This window comes from Saccopteryx bilineata, chromosome 6 (genome assembly GCF_036850765.1).
Source record: "Saccopteryx bilineata isolate mSacBil1 chromosome 6, mSacBil1_pri_phased_curated, whole genome shotgun sequence".
NCBI classification, from domain to species: domain Eukaryota; kingdom Metazoa; phylum Chordata; class Mammalia; order Chiroptera; family Emballonuridae; genus Saccopteryx; species Saccopteryx bilineata.
Window position 1 is genome coordinate 199,915,834 of NC_089495.1, and position 21,993 is coordinate 199,937,826.

The 21,993-nt window shown below is 38.3% G+C and overlaps 1 protein-coding gene across 4 annotated transcripts in view; it reads right to left on the minus strand.

Annotated features, from left to right (window-relative positions):
* The window catches only part of RALGAPB (Ral GTPase activating protein non-catalytic subunit beta), a 71,299-nt gene that overhangs the window by 28,951 nt on the left and 20,355 nt on the right, over positions 1-21,993 (minus strand). For 2 of the 4 annotated variants that reach the window (XM_066237487.1, XM_066237488.1), the window contains exons 6-16: positions 21,138-21,269; positions 17,022-17,200; positions 15,032-15,180; positions 14,686-14,902; positions 11,034-11,235; positions 7,156-7,323; positions 6,504-6,618; positions 5,972-6,119; positions 4,207-4,271; positions 2,863-3,001; positions 985-1,118 (exon numbers count right to left, since the gene is read on the minus strand). In XM_066237487.1, coding sequence (XP_066093584.1) covers positions 985-1,118; positions 2,863-3,001; positions 4,207-4,271; positions 5,972-6,119; positions 6,504-6,618; positions 7,156-7,323; positions 11,034-11,235; positions 14,686-14,902; positions 15,032-15,180; positions 17,022-17,200; positions 21,138-21,269 — 1,648 coding nt within the window. The remainder of the gene's footprint in view (positions 1-984; positions 1,119-2,862; positions 3,002-4,206; positions 4,272-5,971; positions 6,120-6,503; positions 6,619-7,155; positions 7,324-11,033; positions 11,236-14,685; positions 14,903-15,031; positions 15,181-17,021; positions 17,201-21,137; positions 21,270-21,993) is intronic. The other 2 variants (XM_066237490.1, XM_066237489.1) reach the window with 2 other exon arrangements.

Sequence of the window (21,993 nt, forward strand, 5' to 3'; positions counted from 1 at the left end):
TGCAGCTGCTCAGAGGTATAATCAACATACAGTAAAGTACACATATTTAAAGTGTACAACTTAATAAATTTGACGTAAGTATACACCTGTGAACTATCACCACAATCAAAATGGTAGACATATCCATCACCCCCAAGTCACCTCATGCAGCCTGTAACCCTTCCTCTCACTCCTTGGTCCCCCATTTAGTCATAAAGAAAATGAAATTCTGGCATATTCTATAAAATAAATGTTAGGTGAAAGAAGCCAGGCACTGAAAGTCACATATGGTATGATCTAATTTATATGAAGTATCCAGAACAGGTAAATCCACAGAGATAGCATGGACTGGTGGTCGTCAGGGATGCAGGGAGGGGAGATCAGAAAGAAGCTGCTTAATGGGTATGGAATTTCTTTTTGGGGTGATAAAAATTTTTTGGAACTAGATAGAGATGGTAGTTGCACAACAATGTAAATGAACTAATAGCCACTGAATTAATTGTTCAGTCTAAAATGATTAGATATTATGTAAATTTCACCTCAATAAAAAAAATAAAATACGTAAGGAAGTGCAAATAAATGGTCACCCAGTTTTAAGGTTCCACAAAACTGAATAATAGCTGTGAAAATAATTTAAAAGAATAGCCAATTTCCACCTATCTCTGATATTGGAAGATGGAAAAGTCAGAAAGTCCCAAATGGCTATTTCAGGAAAATTATACTTCCTTTACCAAATTTGTGGTTGTTTCTTAAAATTAGATAATCCTGTAATGGCACAAAGTACCATGCCAAAAAGTTTAAAATACTATTAAAAAAATACAAAGTCAAAAAAGTGAAGTTCATTTTGTATTATCTCACTTAGAAACTCACTTCTGCACACTCTGAAAATAAACTATGTTTCAGTATAAACCACCACCGCGATACCCACACCAAGGGGCCAGGAGCTAAGGAAAATGGAACCCTGGGCCAAGGCTGCTGGGCGAAACCATAGTCTGCCCTTCTCACCTTTGCCAGGCCAGAGAGGAGCTCGAGAGCGGCCAGCGATATGCTCATGTCTTGCCGCCACTGGGAGTTGAGTCTTTGGGTGACGAGATGAATGCTGCGAATCAGTAGCCCAGCAGCTGAATCTGTATTAAGAGCTAGGATATAACCCCAATGCCACATCCCACAGGGAGGGAAAACAACTAAGCGTTAGTAACGAGAAGCACAGCATTGCACCAGGCACAGACCACAGCAGCCACAGTGAGCACGACAGCACCCACGACACTGCTCTGCTCCCCGCCCACTGGCCTGAGCATCAGCCTGACTGAATAGCAGTGCGTGGGGCACACACACTGGACCAGAGCAGCTTCTAGCTCCCAGCTCACATGGACATCCACTGGGATTTGGCCATTTCAGTATCATTCTTATAATAATGTAAAAGTTTTAAATTTCTAAATTAACTCATAGAAAGTTATATTTAAAAAAACAAAACAAAACAAAACAAAAACCCCCCAAAAGACTAATTATTTCCTCAGAATTTTATATGGAGGAAAGAATTCAAATCTTAGAATCTCATCAGATGCTGGGTATGATCCTAAAGCATCTGCTGAAATTGTTTTCAGAGGTTAAACCATCAAAGGTCACATGCATTGCTTTTTAGAAAACACTTTAACATTTAATTCTCCAAGACTAATTTAGTTCTTCTAAAAAAAATTAAATAACCAAGTCATTGTGATTTTATTTGGCCTCCGGTTCTATATTTAAAAGTAATGACTACTTAGCTAATAATAAATAAGAATAAATTAAATTTATAAAGGAAGCTTTAGGGACATTATACCTGTCGATCCTATCAGAAAGAGGGCAGTGACAACAGAAAAAGGAATGATCATTAAAGAGAGACATTCATGCAACACTAACACAAATCTGGATTTCTTAGTAAAAAATATTTTACGACATTACAAGCAGACCTCACTAACACCAGTTCAAAATGCTGCAACAAACAATAATCACTTCAAACACTTATATTAGAACACACACAATACTGCGAAAGTTTTTTAGTTTAAAGAGTTTTTGAAAGCATAAAAAGTAAACAAATTTTCACCTATAGTAGACTTTAAACCCATGAACATAATGAGTAAGACAACAATTTAAATAACTTCTTTATAAATGTAGTATTTAAATGTGTTTACTATCCACCTAATGACTGTATATATCTGACATGCTCAAGGATACTTATGATTAAAAGTTTAAACTCACGTCTAAGAAACTAAATTTCAATCTAGTTGGATTAACACTCACAGATTCAATACACTATTATTTGTGTATAAAAACACAAAGGCACCCAGAAACTCACAGAAGCATAATAGCCAAGGTGAAGAACATCACTGAATAGGGTGTTCTGGCAAATGCTTCCTTACTCCTACTTCAACCCTATGACTGAGAAATCTAACCAGACAGAGTAAGGTATATAGGTTTTAAGCACAAAACAGAGATTCTCCTCTGGTTCTCATCTCATGCCTTCCCCACCACCCCCCTCACCACACTGCAATGCAATGACTGGTGTCCTGCCGACCCTGCCATCAGACTGGGAGGCACGGCCCACATCCTCTTTGACTCTGGATTACAAGCCCCAGGTACAGAATCCAGAAATGTCTCCTGACCACCCATTCTAATCATTTATGAAATCTAAAATTACCTAGATTCTAACTACTAAAAGTTAGGCTTACATTTACAAGATTTTCATCTTAATCTTTTTATACTAACAGCCCATTATTATACTTCAAATACCTAAAAAAATCATGAACATTAAAACTATGTCAAAAAATGTTTTCCTTATTTGTTTGGTATATCTAGGCATTAACTGTTATTCTATAAACAATTGTGGATTTCAAAAACACAAACATGGCTTACCATAATCTCTTAGTAAAGCCTGAGCGGGTCTTTCACTATCGGGAGTCGTGGGTTCTGTGCTTCCACCACTTGCTGAACTAATACCACTATTAGTGCGACTATGACTCTTCAGGTTATTTTCTCCACCACTCTAGTCAAATAAAAATGAATCAAATATTTGAAGGCTACATCCATAGTTTACTGGTATAAATCATTAAAAGCCATGTTGATGAAATGAACATGCCCACTAAACAGCACAAACTGACACACAGATAAATTAACATGGGATTAAAACTGCTGTGGTGTTTTTGCACAGACAGGATCTACTGAAGGGTTGTCAAGGGTCTGATGATTATAGGTGCCCATTCTGGGGTCTTCTTTGCTGCTGTTTACAAAGAGCCAGACCAGGACCTTTTCCATCTCCACTGCCTAACGACTCTGTGTCCTTCAAGAAATACCCTAGTGCCTCCCAAGCAAAACTTCAGAACAGGAATACAATCTTAAAACACACACACACACACACACACACACACACACACACATAAACAGTATCTCTCAAATGCAGTTATATCATAAAACAAGAAAATACTATAGTTAGTATAAAGATTAACTCCTATATATATAGGAGCTAACAAAGGTATCTGTAAAGATTTCCCTCATGTTTTCTCATCTAAACACAATTCATTATATCCAGGTCAGTTGATTATTATTAACCACCTACTGGGACATGAAAATAATCTTCTTAACAATAATTTGATCACCCATCCTACATCCCCACTCCAGTGTACTCCATTAATTTATCTACTCTCTTGCCTCAACTCTAGTATAGGGACCACTTATCCTGGAGACAGAAGCAGGGGTACTGGGAGTCTCCAGGCAGCTTTTTGATTTAGAAGCACTGGTGCTTTGGGAGACCTTCACACTGTGATCCAGAGGGCCTAGGCATAGCTAATGAGATGAAAAAGAGTAAACTAGATGCTTACTAAGAGCCAGCACTAGATCTACTAGGGATGGAGAAAATTATGGAGTAGGGGGCCTGTTCTAGATTATTCCAGCCAGTTCACCAGCACAGCAAAAGTAAGAAGTTTAAGTAGATACTGTCCAGAAATAAAGACTGTGTTTGGTTGGAATTTCTCTCTTGCAATCTCTCTCAGGAACCTGATTAAGAGTTGAAGAGGCACTGAAAAGTCAGAAGCCTTAAAACATCTGATATTTTAAAATAGACTACTTCTGCGTCAATAGCTGAACTTAAAAAAAAATGCCCTTAAAAATCATGAAGACAGATATTTTGAAATGAAATGTACATAAAATCAGAAGCTGATATTCCCTGACAGATTACATGAGATATATTCTTACCATCTCCATTTGGCAACCAATGGCTTCTAAAAGTGCTGAATCTTGAACAATATTTAACATTGCCCCTGCAATAGCAATAGAAAAATACATTTTATTTAAATACATGACAAGAATACTAAAATGCCTAAAATAACTCAATTAACAACAGAGATATGATTTTAGCTGAGTGTTCCTGAAATTTCCATAAAATTACCAACAAATCTGTTGACTTGTCAGAAAAGATACCCTTTAAAAATATCCTAATTCTGACCTGTCCCAAAAGTTTTAAAACCACATTTTTCTAAAATAAATCTGAAGGTCAAACTTCACTTTACATAAAAACATTACCACTATCAGATATTTTTTAATTGTTATAAAAGACCAAGTATTAATACCTCAATTCCAGGGCTTGCTCATGGCTGCATATTCTGAAGGCCAGATGCCTTTAGAATAGAATGTATTTATTATCAAGGAACTCACAGCCCCAGAAAGGCTAGGACAGAAATAAACCATTGAGCCTAGCACACTGCTCCTCAGCCCAGTGGGAGGGTACTCCTGTCCACAGAGAATAAAGACAGGACAGACACAGATCTGCCAATCTGTGTCAAGAGTGCCAATGGATTCTTCCTTGGAATGTATAAGGGAGCACTTCAGAACAAAGGTAAGGCAAAACTAAATACTTTATCAACTGTAGAAAGTATCTGATTTCAAGTGATGTTATTTGAAGAACTTAAAATAGTAAAACTTGAAGGCTCTCTCATATCAAGAGTTAACCTCTATTCCTTCCACTCCTTCCTATTTACTCCACCTTTTCACTGCATAACACTTTATCCTTCCTGAGCACCCACTCCCACAAATATTGCCATCACTTCTTCACCCATCGTTTCCTACCTACAGTGACATTCTAAGCTCATTTCCGCCTCTTCAAATCCTGCCCTACAGGATCCAGTTTCACTTCTACTTCTATCTATGAAGTCTTCCTTACTCTTTTGGTTTCTTCTCTCTCAACACTACACACATTCAACATGACACGTGACCAGCACTGCCTCCTGCTCTTTGTGAGGGTATCCCAATCTCTGCGATGAGACTATCCAAGGATAAAGGCTTCCCTGGTTGTTCCTGCAGTATTCCAGTCCTCCCATCAGCACTTGCACCTAGGGCCATGCTCTCGCCTCGTTTAGATGAATGCCAGCAAGTACAGTAAGAGATAGTTGCGGTACTTAAGTTGAGAGCTAACGATGGCTTAAAACATGGCAGTGGCTACATGACTGTTTAAGGGAAAGAATCAGTATGGATAGGAGACCATCCATACTGGTAGAAAACAATAGGAAAAGGGAGGAAGCACAGCAAAAGCTACCCTTCAATCTCCTCTTTGGCAGAAATCTGACTCGGCTTCCAGAATTACACCCACCTCAAAATATTTTCATATGTAAGGAATGGGCAAGAGGAAGAGGCAGAAGAGGGGAAGAAAGGAGAGAAAAGAAAGGGGTGAGGAAGAAAAGAGAGTAGAGAGAAAAGAAAAGAGGAAGGGCAAAAACAGAAAAACAAAGAACACAAATCAAACTAAGCAAAAATGGCCTAGTGAGACAATTAAAATGCTTTCCTCACCTCACTTCACCCGTCTGAATTTTGTCACATATTAAAGCAAACAAAGTCTGCTTCTGACTCAGAGTAAGTAGAGCTATATCAGACTTGAGCTCTCAGCACTGACCCCTGCTGCCCAGCATGCCTGCGGGCAGAAATACCAGTTTTCACTCACAAAATATAGATTTATATGAACACAAACCTAGTATCATTTGAGTGTTGTTGGGGTCCGTTTCCGTTTGCAAGGCACCTATTAGTATATTCACAAGTCTCAACTTCAGGGACAAGAAAGTTATTGGTTTATCATAAGAAGAGCTGTCATCATTACTAAACTTTCCTTCCAGAACCACCTATGAAAGAAACAAATAATATGTCATGCTGATTGCTGGGGTACATGATGCCCCTGTAGGGACTGACACAGTGGGGAAGAGCAGATCAGTTGGACAAGCAAGGCTTTCTATCTGGCTAATATCAGCTACTGTACAGTCTGTCACTAACTCAAGAACAGACAATATCAGGTGTCACTTGCCTATCACTGCTTGAAACAGTAGGGCAGGCATGCTGTCCGACTGACCGAAGAAATGTCCACAAAAAATCAATTGTGTTGATTCACTTGAAATATATACTTTAAAACATGTTTTTGAAAGCATCTGTTCCATTTTTAGAAAACAATTTGACTCGAATTAGCACACAAAACAGAACAGAGACCATAAAAAACTTTAACAAAACATTACCTCAGATTTGACTGTGCCGAAGTGATGAGGGAGGGGTAACAAAGAAAGTAGGATATTAATGGAAGATCTTCTCAATTCTGTTGGATTTACATAGCTTTTGAATTTGGAGAGTTCTCTGCCAAAAAAAATAGCTATTAGTATTTCCAAACTAAAGTATATTTTTAGCTATTGCCAAATATACATGATGCCAATTTTTCACAATAAAAGCACTGGGTTTGGTTTCATAAAGAATGCACTATTTTCCCCTGAGTTTATATTCTGCAGTGAGAGAGAGAGAGGGTGTGTGTGTGTGTGTGTGTGTGTGTGTGTGTGTGTGTGTGTGTTAAACTGCTATTATGGACTTAAACTAGAATCTGATTGATTAATTGATTTTAAATATAAGGCCTACTCTACAAAATTAGGATTTCCAGGTTGGAGTTGCTCTTACCCCTCCAAACCAGGCCAAAAAATGATTCAACACACCCGTGGACAAATCAGAACTGAGGGAGCTCCAGGATAAGGTGAGTCTGGATATTCTACTCATTTAATGAGACCTGAGTCCCCTTGGACTGTGAAGACAACTGGACAGGATAAATTAGGGAACTGGGGAGGAACCACCAAAACAACAGGCCAAAACCAACAAATGATATACTAATATAAAATGACAGCTTACCTGTCAGGCAAAATGGTTTCAAGAGCTGAAATAAAGTAAGGAACCACAACATCAATCCCTTTCAAGTCACAGCAGAACAAAGGAGGGGAGTTTAGAATAACGCTGGCCAAGACAGGATGGCACACATAATCATTTATCTGCAAACCTTGAATTAAAAGCATGTAAAATCTAGGAAAGCAAGAAAAAAATTTTAAACAAACTGCTTGGTCAGTTGTTTCCATAATTATTAATATTTTCTACATAGTCATCTGAAAGTCTATTCCCATTCTTCACTATTTGACCTTTAAAAGGCATTACTGAAGTTAGCACAATTCAGAACTAAATACACTAAGAACCGAATTATCTTTCCTAATGAAAATAAAATATTCACTTCTATTACACCTTCTTGAAGTGTTAAAGCCTTGCAACTCAAATTTACAGATGCCTACAAATGAAACAACCAAACTAAACAAATGGCTGCAGTAATTATCAATAAACTGGGAATGACCGGATGGAGTTCTGCATCAGTAACATTTTGCAGCATTGCACAAATCCTGAAAAGAAAAGTTTTGTCTTTTTCCCTATGACCCATAATTTTTGGGGAGACAATGAAAAAAAGAAACCTCACTTGATGCTGCATTCATGATATGAAGGTCACTCTGCATAAGACTCCTTATAGGAATATATCTAAAGTATACCTTACACTGTGTGCACCTTACTTTTAACCTGCTCCTCTAACCCACAATCAACTAAGCACTCAACCTTCCATCATTCAAGAGCAACTACACTGGTATAGTCTTCTACTTCTATTAGGCATGTTTTGCTTTGCAAAATCTTCTGAAATAACTTCCCTACCTCCTGGTCATTGCTCAACACATTTTGACCCATCCGTTCCCCTAGAACTAAACTAAAACCATGTTAGCAAATAAACAAAGGCCTCTTAATTGCTAAATCCAGAAGACAACTCTAAGTCTTAATTTACCCTGTCTTTTTAAATCATGCAAACCTCTCATTACTCCCTTCTTCTCTCCTTATTCTTCTGACTTCTATATGGCTCTTCCTCTCATTCCACCTGCCTTCTACTATTGGTGTTCCTCAGGCTGCCAACCTCAGTTCTCTAAGCTGTACTTTCCACTAACCTGGTGTTACACACTACTTAAGCCACAGAATATAATCAAATTAGTCTCTACCCCAGGGGTCCCCAAACTACGGCCGCATGCGGCCCCCTGAGGCCATTTATCCGGCCCCACCGCACTTCTGGAAGGGGCACCTCTTTCATTGGTGGTCAGTGAGAGGAGCATAATTCCCATTGAAAAACTGGTCTGTTTGGTGATTTAAATTTACTTTTTCTTTATTTTAAATATTGTGTTTGTTCCCATTTTGTTTTTTTACTTTAAAATAAGATGTGTGCAGTGTGCATAGGGATTTGTTCACAGCCTTTTTTTAGTCCAGCCCTCCAACGGTCTGAGGGACAGTGAACTGGCCCCCTGTGTAAAAAGTTTAGGGACCCCTGCTCTACCCCATACCTCTCACCTGAGCACAACATTGATTAGCCAGAAGCATATCACATACCTGATGGCAAGGCAGGTCTACTGATGTACTGCAGTACTCCCTGTGCACAGTATCTGGTATATTTGTTGACAAATACCCAAAAGCACCTCAAGTTAAAAAGGTTCAAAACTAAGCTCATCGTTGGACCCCTCACAAAGTTGTTTTTTTGGCTGGTTATGCTACCACCCATCCAGTCTCATGGACCAATCAGCTCATGGTCTTAGCTGTCTTCCTTACCATTTGTGGTATCTCCCCATTCAATATTCTCCCTCCTGAGACCTATACCCACACACTCATGGGTATGCCAGCATTCCAAGTGACCTACCCTCACAGCCACAGATGACTAGACCAGAGGTAAATACCTGATTAATCAGATTCTCTTGCGCAGGATTCTGAAGGTAGAATTCAGAGATGCTAATTGGCCCTGCTGGTCACCTAGATCAAGGCCATGAAAACTGAGAATCTAAAGCCCTGGCAAGTTAGCTCAGTTGATTAGAGCATCATCCAGAAATACCAAGGTTGCAGGTTCGCTCCCCTGTCAGGGCACATACAGGAGGCAACCAATGAATGTACAACTAAGTGGAACAACAAATGAATACTTCTCTCTCTCTCTCTCTCTCTCTCTCTCCCTCTCTCTCTCTCTCTCTCTCTAAAATCAATCAAATTTTTAAAAAACGAGAACTTAGAAGAACACTCTAATATAAGAAAATAATCTGCAAAGAACAATGAACCAGTTCTGGAAGACCATGAAGACAGAAAAACCAGAAAGAAAGAAAACCCATTCTGGTCCTTGAACAGTTTCTAGACCCTGGCCCCTGCCCTTCATGAGGTCCTGTTGCATATGCTGATCTTAGGATGTATTAAATAGCACTAGTTTCTCATAACTGATTCCCCTTTTGCTTAAGTCATGTTGAGAGGGTTTTCTGTTTCTTAAAACCATACAGCCTATTAAGACACCTGTGATTAGTTCCCTAAACAAACCATTCTATTTCATAACTATGCGTTTCTGTACTTTGCTCCCTCTGAGTCAGCTGAATCCTCTCTCCTAAAACCTACTAGGTACACCAGGGGTAGTCAACCTTTTTATACCTACAACCCACTTTTGTATCTCTGTTAGTACCTACAACCCACTTTTGTATCTCTGTTAGTAGTAAAATTTTCTAACTGCCCACTGGTTCCACAGTAATGGTGACTTATAAAGTAGAAAAGTAACTTTATTTTATAAAATTTATAAGGCAGAGTTACAGCAAGTTAAAGCATATAATAATTACTTACCAAGTACTTTATGTTGGATTTTTGCTAAGTTTGGCAGCATAAATCTTTATAAAACAACTTACTATAGTTAAATCTATCTTTTTATTTATATATATTTATACTTTGGTTGCTTCGCTACCGCCCACCATGAAAGCCGGAACGCCCACTAGTGGGCAGTAGGGACCAGGTTGACTACCACTGAGGTACAGACATCTGAATGCTCCTGCTGATTCTAACAATACTTCAGCAGCTGTGTGAATGATTAGTTGAAAAGGGCAACAAAAATAGGAAGCCATTACAAGTTAATTTCAGAAAAAAGTGAAAGGCCTAAAGTGTCTTGGTGGGAACAAAGTGAAGAGATTAGAAAAGGGGTTAAGCAGCAGAAAGGCAGAAGCTGGCTGACCAACGAAAGATATAGACGTAGACGAGTGAAGTCTAAAATGCCTCCTAGTTTCTGGCATGCACAACTAACTGAATAGATGCCAGAGCCATTCATGAAGATTGGCTGAAGTCATAAATTCAGATAAGATGACCCCTACTCAACTCACTATATGCTACCGATCCTCAGTAAGTCCAGCACAACCATTCAACCCTCTGTAACTCTTTGCCAAACCCAGGGTTAGGGTATGCTGCTTCTTCCTTTGACGCCCACAGCACTGTACCTATGTCTCCCTCGGCTTCCTATTACTACTGGATCGTTGTTACTTTTGTACATGGCTTTGCTCATTTGAGAAAACAAGCTCATTAGAGGCAGGATTTACAGTTAACATTTATGGACCATCTATAGTATCTAATACTGTGCTAAAAACGTATTTAAAAATTAGTACAGTCCTTCCAAATCTCTCCATAATTTATAAGTCAAACAAAATAAAATAATAATTCTAAAATAAAAAGGGTCTTAAGGATCTTTACCAAATCTAACAAGGCAAGTCAAATGGAAGAATTCAAGCAAAAATTTCAATTACTTACAGATGTTTGCAGGTATTCTAAACCAACATTTACTTAACAATTCAGCCTACCAAGCCATGCTACAGTTTAGTTTCACTACCCAAACTATATAAATGGAAACATAAACAACAAAAAAATTCTAAGACCTGGATAAATAAGCTGGCAGAATCTCTTCTCCAGTCTTCTTGCTACAAAAAATCCTACACAGTGTCCCACAAGCCTCAGCTCTTCCTGCTTCATAGTTATCAGGAAATTCACTTGCATCAAACATAGGATTGGAAACCATGGTGTCTGTGGACATTTGTGACCCTTTCCGCCGAAACTCCATGCTAGCTTGTGTTGTAATGGCTGGGGAGAGAAAAGGAGGGTTTTATTATATTTGTCAATATGCAAATAGGCTCATGGGACCCTGGACACAAAGATCAAATGTTGATGTCATTAAATAGCTACTTAAATAGAATCCAATAATTCTTTCATTTAGCAACTATGTCTTAATTGTTTTTAAGGGCTCTCTGAAATCTTCTTGGAAAAGGGGTAACAATTTACAGTGGTATTATTGTCAGTTTAACAAATTCTACAAGAAGTATTTTCCAACTGAATTTTTAATCAACAAAGTACAATTGTATATATCTGTAGTCTTATATACACAGAATTTGGCTTTTTTATTATTTATTCTGTGCTTAGCTTCCCCTAGAGAATGATGCTTAAACATTAAGAAAAATAGCTACTGCAATTTCCACATTACCCCAGATGAACATTATTGTTGAATGGGCAATCCCATGCCAGTTTGGCTACTGTAGGGAGAGGGAAGGTATGGATGAGAAATGGGTAGGGAGGAAGAGAGCGAATTCCCACCACCCACCCAACTTCAAAACACACACCAAAGAATCGCCCAACCAAGCAAAATGAGAATGAATTTTAACAACCACAGACAGCAGCTAACTGGAGGTTGATAAATCAGAAAGTTGGACTGGTAAGAAAAATTATCATGGTCATTTGTTGTCACTGAGATAGAAGCCCTTTGAAAGTTGCTTTTAACAAAAGATTTCACAGTGTACTGAAAATCACTCTGAAATTTTTTGTCACTCTACATGAAATGTTTTAATTATTTCATAATAGATTTAACAGAATGCAGAGTCAAGTATAAAATCTTTATGCAACTTCCCATGAGCCATTTTTAGTCCTGAATAAGCTATCCAGCAATAATACATTTAAAAAACACTACATGCAGAATGCATACAAATCAAACATTAAATCTGTATAAAAATAAGCTTAAAGCTTTAAAAACAAAAAAAGCCAAAACACAGTTAGTGCAAAATCCTTGAATTCATGACATGACCAGACTAGTGTACAGAAATAATGGGACTGATTCAGGCAGATTAATTTGCTTTTGCCAACAATCTTCCCCATTCAAAACACAGAAAAGTATTTTTCTTCCCAAGTGCAAAAACTACAAGAGACAATGACAATCAAATTTTTTAATGGAATTATGAAAAAAATAAAAACATGACTGCAATTAAGGAGAAGCTTCTGGTTCCTACTTACAAGATTTATAAGAAAGAAGAATTTGGATAAAAGATGCTGCAAGATAATAGAAATAAATGGAAACAAATCAAAGGAGAGCAGTAATTATAAAATACTTTAAAGATGGTGAAATTTTACAATAAGTTAAGAAGCTTTTTAGCTTTTTAAAAGTTAGATTAAAAGCTTTATGATACCACAAGCTAGTTCAAAAACAGGAAATTGTGCATTCAGATCCAAAATTATAATTTTTGTATCATGCAAAAGAAATGAACAAAGAAAATTACGTAACTACAAAAGAATTGAGGTTTTGAACTGCCTATAACGTGCATTAAAATTTTAGTTCATTAACCCTTCCCAGCTCAATGTTACTTTTACAAAGCACAGTGTACTGTCAAGTCAATCTAAAGCTAACCAGTTCATTGAAGCCGACCTTTTAAGTTAGAGGTGAACTGCATGGCAGAAGTCCTTGATGACAGCCAGTACTTAGAAATCAGACTAACAGTGTTAGTGTTCCCAAACCTCCCACCTCTGCCAGGACTTCAAGAGTGGTGCCCAGCAGCACTCTAACCCATTCAACTATGTGGACACCTCCTATCTCCAGGGCAATGTAACAGTCTTTCTCATCTCCGAACACTAGGCAGGGAAGAGAGGTTTCTATCCTTTCCCCACCAAGGAAAATGGTAAAGAGTTAAAAGTAAGAATTTGCCCACATATGATCCAGATTCTGACTTCTATCTTTTGGCACAAGAGGGTGAGAAAAGCTGTTACAAAACCCCTACAGAGCAGGAAGATCTTTAAGTTCCCTTTACGCAAGCCCACCAAAGAGGCAGCAGGCAACCTTTCTGGATTCAGGGATTTCAATGTCAACAGCTTGATACCCCGAAGTTACACTGTAAGAATTGCATCGCAATACAAATAAAATTATGACTGACTCATTTTAGAAAATACAAATTAATAAATAAAAACATGACTCAGAAAATTCAAAATATAAAACACACAAACATAAAATATAAGCCAAATATGGTTTTTAAGTTTTCATTTAGTCGTTATAAGTACATTTACTTATCCATAAGCAAGCACTATTTTCGAACTTGTAAATAAAAATGGAAATGGTAGAATATAAAGTGTCTGAATTTGAACAAAATAAAGGAAACCCTAAACTCAACCATGCAATCTCAAATTATATTCCTGAAAATGTCTTTACAGTTACAACTTTTCTAAATTATGTAAAAGATATGTAAGAATATCCAAAATACTGTGTGTATGTAATGCTAACAGACACTGACCTATGTAGTTCTGAGGTGATAGTACATAGTGGCAAGAATACATTTCTGAAAGAAAGCAGTGACCTTGGTGGCCACTAGTCTTATCTCTGAAATTAACGTTCTCCCTAGAGATGCATCAACCAATGCAATTGGCCTCCTTTTACCTCAAGCTCTTTCCAACCCCACTGCAAAAGTGCTTTCTTACCAAACAACCAATACACTCATGAAGGTGGACAGCACAGTGCCTGGCCCAAAGGAATTCAGCTCATTAAATGATAACCATTATTATTAGGCAGCTCTATAAGACATGACATAAACATTCAGTACTTTCTGTACTAGCCTACACTCCCAGCCCACACCCTATGCAATTACTTCCAAATATAATGGTATGATAAAAATAAATGATTTTATTTAGATGGTGTTTCATTTCTGTAATAAAATCTAAATAAAGATATCAGGGTTGAATTAAATTATTAATTTCCTACCAGTCTTAATCAGTTTCAAAACAAATGGTATTTTGGAAGGTGTACCCTTGGAATAAAGTTCTCTAGACTAACACCTGCAAGGTCTTTTGTGAAGTAGAGGTTTTCTGATATTTACATGTACTAATGAGTGAATGGTTGTCAGAATCTAAGAAAACACTTCTTGTGAATAAATTTCTGGTCAAAATATTTAATTCTTGGTATCATTATTATTATCCTGGCTGACATAAAGGGAACTTCCAAGTCACCTACTGAAAGGAATTTGATTTAACAACAAAAATGGCTAACCTGAAGTGTGTCTAATAAAACCAGACAGAAGCCAAACCACATAGAACAAACATAAAAAGGACAGGTAGCAAAACTTCCAAAATTCTCCTACTTCAGCTGGAAGGGGTTAAGCACAAGACATTGCTTTGTCAGAGAAAGAGAACTTTTTTAAGATACATATTAATCTTGCAGGTAGGAAAGTTAAAAAGAAAAGAAAAAGGAAAGAAAAAATGGTAACATATTTCTTGAGGAATATTTACCAGTCATGCTGCTGTCTCTGTTTATCCCATTATGAAGTTTACAGTGAACAAATGCTGCATCAAACAACCATGATCCAAAGAGATTCAAGATGCTGTTAACCTTTGGTCTCCGAGGGGCAGGCAGTGGCCGGGGTTCCAAACTAGTCTGATTTGGACTTGACAGAGGAGAAGTGGAGGATGTTTGGTGTTGAACTTTCGAGGCATGAGCAGTACTAACCTACGGGAAGGACACAAAAATATACCCACACTCATGAAAAGTTCTAGAGAACAGCAGAACTTTTTAAAAAAGATGGCAGATTAAGAAGTCAATGTCATACGGCATAATAATGGCAACAGAAACTCTTACTGTGCTTGTCTTCATGGTAGCCTTATTCACAGTAACAGCCCGGTGCCTCCGGTTATGTGGTGGGGTGGTACTGACAGCAGTGCTCTGAGGCATACTTAATCTATTCACGGGTGTGGGAGGGGCACTGTCGGATCGGGGTCTAGAAATGCCTTTAAGAGAAGACAAAAGGAGTTATTCTCCATAGTTCAAAATACATGGTCAAAAAATCTTCCTTAAGCAACGCCAGTGAATGCTCAGTACTGACTACAACAGAGACTGCTAGTAGCTTCCTAATATCCATGCGCCCTCTCATCCTGAGTTACAGAACACAAATTTTAGCTGGACATGGCTACCCAGAATAAACAACTATATCTTCAAGCCTCCCTTACAGTTAGATGAAGTCTGTTCTGACCATAGAGAAGTGGGTAATATTGAGTGAATATTCCAAAGAATCTATTTAAAAAGGCCAATCAAGGACCTGGCCACATGGCTCAGTGGATAGAGCATTGGTCCCATGTGCCAAGGTCATGGGTTCAATCCCCAGTTGGCACACATGAGAAGCAACCAATGAGTGCAAAACTAAATGGAGCACTAAGTGGAATGAGTTGATGCTTCTCCCCCGCCCCATCTCTCTCAAATCAATGAAAAAAAATTTAAAGCCATGGAGTGCCCCAAGATGGAAGTGCCTTGGGTCCCAGACAATGATGGAGATGCTATAGTAACCCTGGGCTTAACACATGTGCATAAACTGTCTTGATTCAACCATTAGTACTTTTGGTTGTTATGTGGCAATCAAATTTAAATTGAACTAATACAGGGGTGGGCAAAAGTAGGTTTACAGTTGAAAGTCTGCAAAACACAAGTGTTCTTATACTTTTATTATTGTATCATTTGTATTATAATTGTAAACCTACTTTTGCCCACCCTGTATATTACCTATGTTTTATATATATATATATGCACATACACACACACCTTTTAAAAAATTTATTGACTTTTAGAGAGACAAAGGGAGAGAGGGGGAGAGAAAGAGAGAGAGAGAGAGAGAGAGAGAGAGAGATCGATTTGTTGTTCCACTTATTTATGCATTCATTGGTTGATTCTTATATGTGCCCTGACCAGGGATCAAACTTAAAGCCTTGGCATAGCGAGATGACACTCTAACCCAGGGGTCGGGAACCTATGGATCACAAGCCAGATGTGGCTCTTTTGATGGCTGCATTTGGCTCGCAGACAAATCTTTAATAAAAATAATAATAATGTTAAAAAATATAAAACATTCTCATGTATTACAATCCATTCATTTCCTACTGCTCATGTTCATGGTTGCGGGTGGCTGTAGCCAATCACAACTGTCCTCCGGGACAAGACCAAATTTTTATTGGATGATGCCTAACGTACATGGGTCTTTGTATGGCTCTCATGGAATTACATTTTAAAATATATGGCGTTTATGGCTCTCTCAGCTAAAAGGGTTCCCGACCCCTGCTCTAACCAACTGAGCTACCGGCCAGGGCCACCTATGTAATAATATTGACAAGTACATATAACAAATATTTTAGAAAATGATACATATTAAATATCATTGCCTTTCAACAGGTAAAAGAAAGTATGACTTTTCATATCTCTAAAATGGAAAAACAGTTCACAAAAGGTACAACTTGCCTCCTTATGATAAAAATAAGAATGATACCGAAAGCATTTGAATCTATATTTTCTTAGATTACCAGTGAGAATAAATACTGTTCTCTTTTGTAAATCTTTTTCATATCCTTTGTCCATTTATCTACCAAGCCTTATCTTTTTCTTAACATTGTGTGGTCTATTTCTATAAAGACAACAAAAATTCTCTAGCTATTATATTTTATTGCAAATAATTTTTCCTAGTTTGCTACTTGTAATCAAGTCTGTTCATCTTTTTCTTTGGGCTTTCATAATAGTTTCCAAAACTAGATTCTAGAGTTATCTGAATGTAGCTCTTCAAACATCTACCAACATACACAAAATTCACCTAAGAAAGCATCCACCAGACAGCTGATTCCACGCATGGCACGAAAAAATATTTGAGGCAGATGTTTAAGGCAGGGATACTGATTCAATTCTTGTGGCATTCCGCTCACATTCAAGAACTGCTCCTGAAATTTGGGAGTAGAGCTTATAATGGCTGGGTTACTCAAATCCACAGGATTACTATCAAAAGAGAGAGAAGAATGAATTACACATTTAGAAGTTTCTTCAGTAATAAATTGCATGCGATCTATTTTAAGGTTAGGGCTGTTTGTGTTTAATTCAGAGAGGAGACTAATCTGTACTTAACAAGCTAGGGATTCAAACATCAGCACTTCTTTACAGAAGATCTGCCGTGTGTTTACATAAAATCACTCTGTACATTCAGAGAATGAAAATCAAAATATGACTAGAAATTTTTAATTTTTTAATAGTACACATGGGTACTTATCTAATATATTTGGATTAAGCAATGGAATAAAAATTGTAAATAAATCAATAAGAACTCTAAGAAAAAAATTTTACTTTTATTTTTTAATTTTATTTAGAAAATTAAATTTAATGGAGTGATATTGATCAATAAAAGTACAAAATTTTACTTTAATATTAACATATTTAGTTTTTAAAAAACTATTTTAGGCTCTGGCTGGTTGTCTCAGTGGTAGAGCATGGGCCCAGCATGTGGATGTCGCAGGCACAAGAGAAGCAACTGTTTGCTTCTCCACCCCTCTGCCCTCCCCCTTCTTTCTCTCGATCTCTCTTTTCCCCTCCTGCAGCCATGGCTCTGTAGGAGCAAGTTGGTCCTGGGCACTGAGGATGGCTCCATGGCCTTGCCTCAGGCGCTAAAATAGCTCAGATGCAGAGGAATGGCCCCAGATGGGCAGAGCATCACCCCACAGGTTGTTGCTGGGTAGATCCCCACACGTGTGAATCTGTCTGTCTGCCTTCCCACTTCTCATTTAAGGGGAAAAAAAACTATTTCAAAATTGAAATTAGTGTTTGTGTTCATGTGTGTGTGCTTAAGCCATACATTTCAAAACAATACATTTAGACTTGAGTTATGTTTTTTTTTTGTTTTGTTTTTTTTTTGTATTTTTCTGAAGCTGGAAATGAGGAGAGACAGTCAGACAGACTCCCGCATGCGCCCGACCGACCGGGATCCACCTGGCACGCCCACCAAGGGCGAGGCTCTGCCCACCAGGGGGCGATGCTCTGCCCCTCCGGGGCGTCGCTCTGCCGAGACCAGACCCACTCTAGCACCTGGGGCAGAGGCCAAGGAGCCATCCCCAGCGCCCGGGTCATCTTTGCTCCAATGGAGCCTTGGCTGCGGGAGGGGAAGAGAGAGACAGAGAGGAAGGAGGGGGGGTGGAGAAGCAAATGGGCGCTTCTCCTATGTGTCCTGGCCGGGAATCGAACCTGGGTCCCCCGCACACCAGGCCGACGCTCTACCGCTGAGCCAACCGGCCAGGGCGAGTTATGTTTTATGTGTAAATAATTTTAAATATTTCCACTAAAAATAGATTTAGATTTCTACTCAAAATGTTCTGCTTAGCTATCCACTAAATGACCTCTTCAACTCAAAGTGATATTGTTAATAAACCTACAGGCAGCCTCTAGAAAGAATTTCCACTAGCTACAAGGCCAGAACAATCAGGCTTAGAAACACAAATCAGTGGTTTAAAGATGTTCTGCCCTCTGAAACCTCTTCTTCCATCCACTCAGACTCTTAACTGCAAGTAGGAACAAGGGAGCATACATATGGGCATCTAGTGTTAGTAGATTGTATCCACAGATCTGCACTTCTATTGGGTAGAGGAGATAAGTCTAGTAGCAGTGCCAGATAGCTTATAATAGCTTCTCCGCAGGGAAACTTGAAATAATTTTACTGGCATACAAATATTAGAGAACAGATTCAAAAAAATAAAATGTGAAATGAGAATGGGTAATAAAGGATATAGATCAAATCATAGAAACTGCATTCCTACAGCCCCCAATGCCCTTTACATCTGACATGTGGAGAGCCAGTTAAAAAATCTAGATTCAACCTAGATTTATTGAAACAGAACCTCTAGGTGGGGCCTAAAGAGCAGGTGGCCAAGCACAAACAAGTCCAAGGACAAGCATTTCAGAACAGCAGTATTCTAATCAAGGGAAACATTTTTTTCCCCTGGAAAAAGATTAAGGCATTACCATATTAGATAAAATGTTGCTGCCTATCTCCCATTACATTTAGCCCTCTTTCCAGGAAATTTGCTAATGACTAAGGCAGCCCTGCCTCCCACCCAGTCATAATTCATTTAACTAACAGGGTAAAACTGTCCAAATGATGTCTATCCAGAAGTCTGCTAGAGACCTGTGATTAATAGAGCCCAACTAATAAAAATCATTTAACCCAATTTATCCCGTTTGAGAATCTGAGCAAATAAAAAGCCCCGGTGAACTGCAATGGCTACAGCTGTAAAGTCACACAGTATTTATCCCAGTGGCAGTTACCATGGGGCCACATGTACCCCAAAGGCAGGAAGAAACAGACTCAGGGGAAGGCTGCTTGAGAAAAGGAACAGTGTACACATACATAAAAGAAGGAAAAAAGCCAAGACAGACAGATGACAGCAGTCTGTCCCAAGGTTGCCTTGATCTGTCCCCATCGTCAGTGATGGACGTTCACCACTTCTTAGAGCCCAATGAGACCTCTCCACCAACAGACAATAAACCTTCTTTGTCGCCTGCATTTAATTAAGTAGTCCTATTCTTTAGATCTGAAAGAATCCTGACGAAAAGAATAAAATCTTTCAGCTGAAGAAGCCTAAAAAGATCAATTAATAGTGTAGAAATGGGAAAAGATTACCTAAGAACTACCTGTAAAGAGAAAACACTGAATTGCTTAAAATAAATCCCTAGAAATTATTTAAATAAAATTCAGTACTATTTCTGACCTTTTTCTGGTTTTTAACTGCTTAAGAAACTAAGAACATAAAAACGAATATCTAATATCAGCAACCAACATCCCACTCAAAATTTCATGTAGTAAAAACGAGACTAAGAGACATAGACAAGAGTGTGGTGAGTACCAGGGGTGGGGGGAGGGAGGACACAGGAGGGAGGGAGGGAGGGAGAGAGTTAGGGGGAGGGGCACAGAGAACTAGATAAAGGGTGACGACGGAGGACAATCTGACTCTGGGCGAGGGGTATGCAACATAATTTAATGACAAGATAACCTAGACATGTTTTCTTTGAATATATGTACCCTGATTTATTAATGTCATCCCATTAACATTAATAAAAATTTATTTAAAAAAATTTCATGTAGTAGAGGCATTCTAATGAAAATCAGAACATAGTAAAACTTTCTTATCTTAAAATAAACAGAAAATGATTACATAAAAATAGATTTAAAACATAAACAGAAATCACTGAAAGATGAAAAACAGAAGCTGAAAAAATGATAGATAATGTTTAACATCCTTAATTTATGAAAAGATCATATAGAGTTAATTCAAAATCACTAGTACACAAGTAGAGAAATGAGGGTAGTCAGACCAGAGAGAAGATACGCAAGAAAAGTGTTTATGAACGAGACAGTACAGCACAGAACAGAAGTGCCACAGAGCACAAGGACCCGACCAGGAACAAGAAAGGGAGGAGCGATACCGCTGAACTGAGGAGAATTACGGTGAAGAAACTGCAGGAAGTAGCAATTTATCCCTTTGTGATATTATACAGTGTATCCCTCAGCAAAATTTTAAACAATGAGGCTACTAGAAGAGAGACTCTGAGAGCCAGACTGACCAGTCAGTGCTGGTCACTGAGAGGAGCAAGGCAGTCTCCAGTCCCCACGAATGTGACAAAGTGCTGGGAGAGATATCACCCAGGCTGCAGCCAGGCAAGAGAACAAATGCTGCGTCTACCACAGGGAACAAGCTCCTGCACAGGACAGGCCACAAGCAGCTGAGGATAGCCCGACCCCACTCGGGCAGAGACAGCAGAAGGCACGTGATGTAGCTGTGTGCTGTGCACTTTGGCCCCAGCTGACGCTGAAATCCAATGGGAGTTCCAGCACGGTTCCTGCCTGAAGACGCGCACCGGGTAAAGAGCACATGCAAATCTAAAATAATAGTACCTTAACATATGTAAAAAGCGAAACCACGTCTGTGCAACACACTCGTTATCCATTTCAGGAGGGATCAGACTGGCATCTTCATCGGGAACTTTAAATGGAGGAAAGGAAGGACCATATGTAAAGCGTAACAATCTAGAAAATGAAAAAATGCACACCGCTAAGTTCATTTCTTAACAGGATGAACGATACATTCAAGTATTAAAATATAAGAGAAACAAGAAAAAATAGATGAAACATGTATTATACATCACTGAAGTAAGATAAATAAAAACTTTTGTTTGTAAAACAGATCTACTGAAAGCAGACTTCTAGTTTTATAAAAGATTTTTAAAAACATTTAAGTAATTTGTTTTAATAAATTATTACTTATAATAATTTATATTTTCCTTTATTTTATAAGTTATATAATTTACATTATAAATTTGTTAAATTTATAACACTAATGTAAATTAAATATTTCATATAAAGTTTGGATTTTATCATATAAACATATAGCTTTATAATATATTTATAATTATATATAACTTTATAATACACACACACACACATATTTTTTTTTAATTCTTTTTCCAAGTGAGAGGAGGGGAGATAGAATCCCACATGTACCCCAACCGGGATCCACCTGGCAACCCCTGTCTGGGGCTGGTGCTCTGCCCATCTGAGGCCATGATTGCAACTGAGCTATTTTTAGCACCTGAGGCAGAAGCTCCAGGGAGCCATCCTCAGGGCCTCGAACCAATCAAGCTATGGCTGTGGGAGAAGAAGAGAAAAAGAGAGAGAGAAGAGGAGGGGTGGAGAAGCAGATGGTCACTTCTCCTGTGTGCCCTAACTAAGAATCAAACCTGGGACATCCACA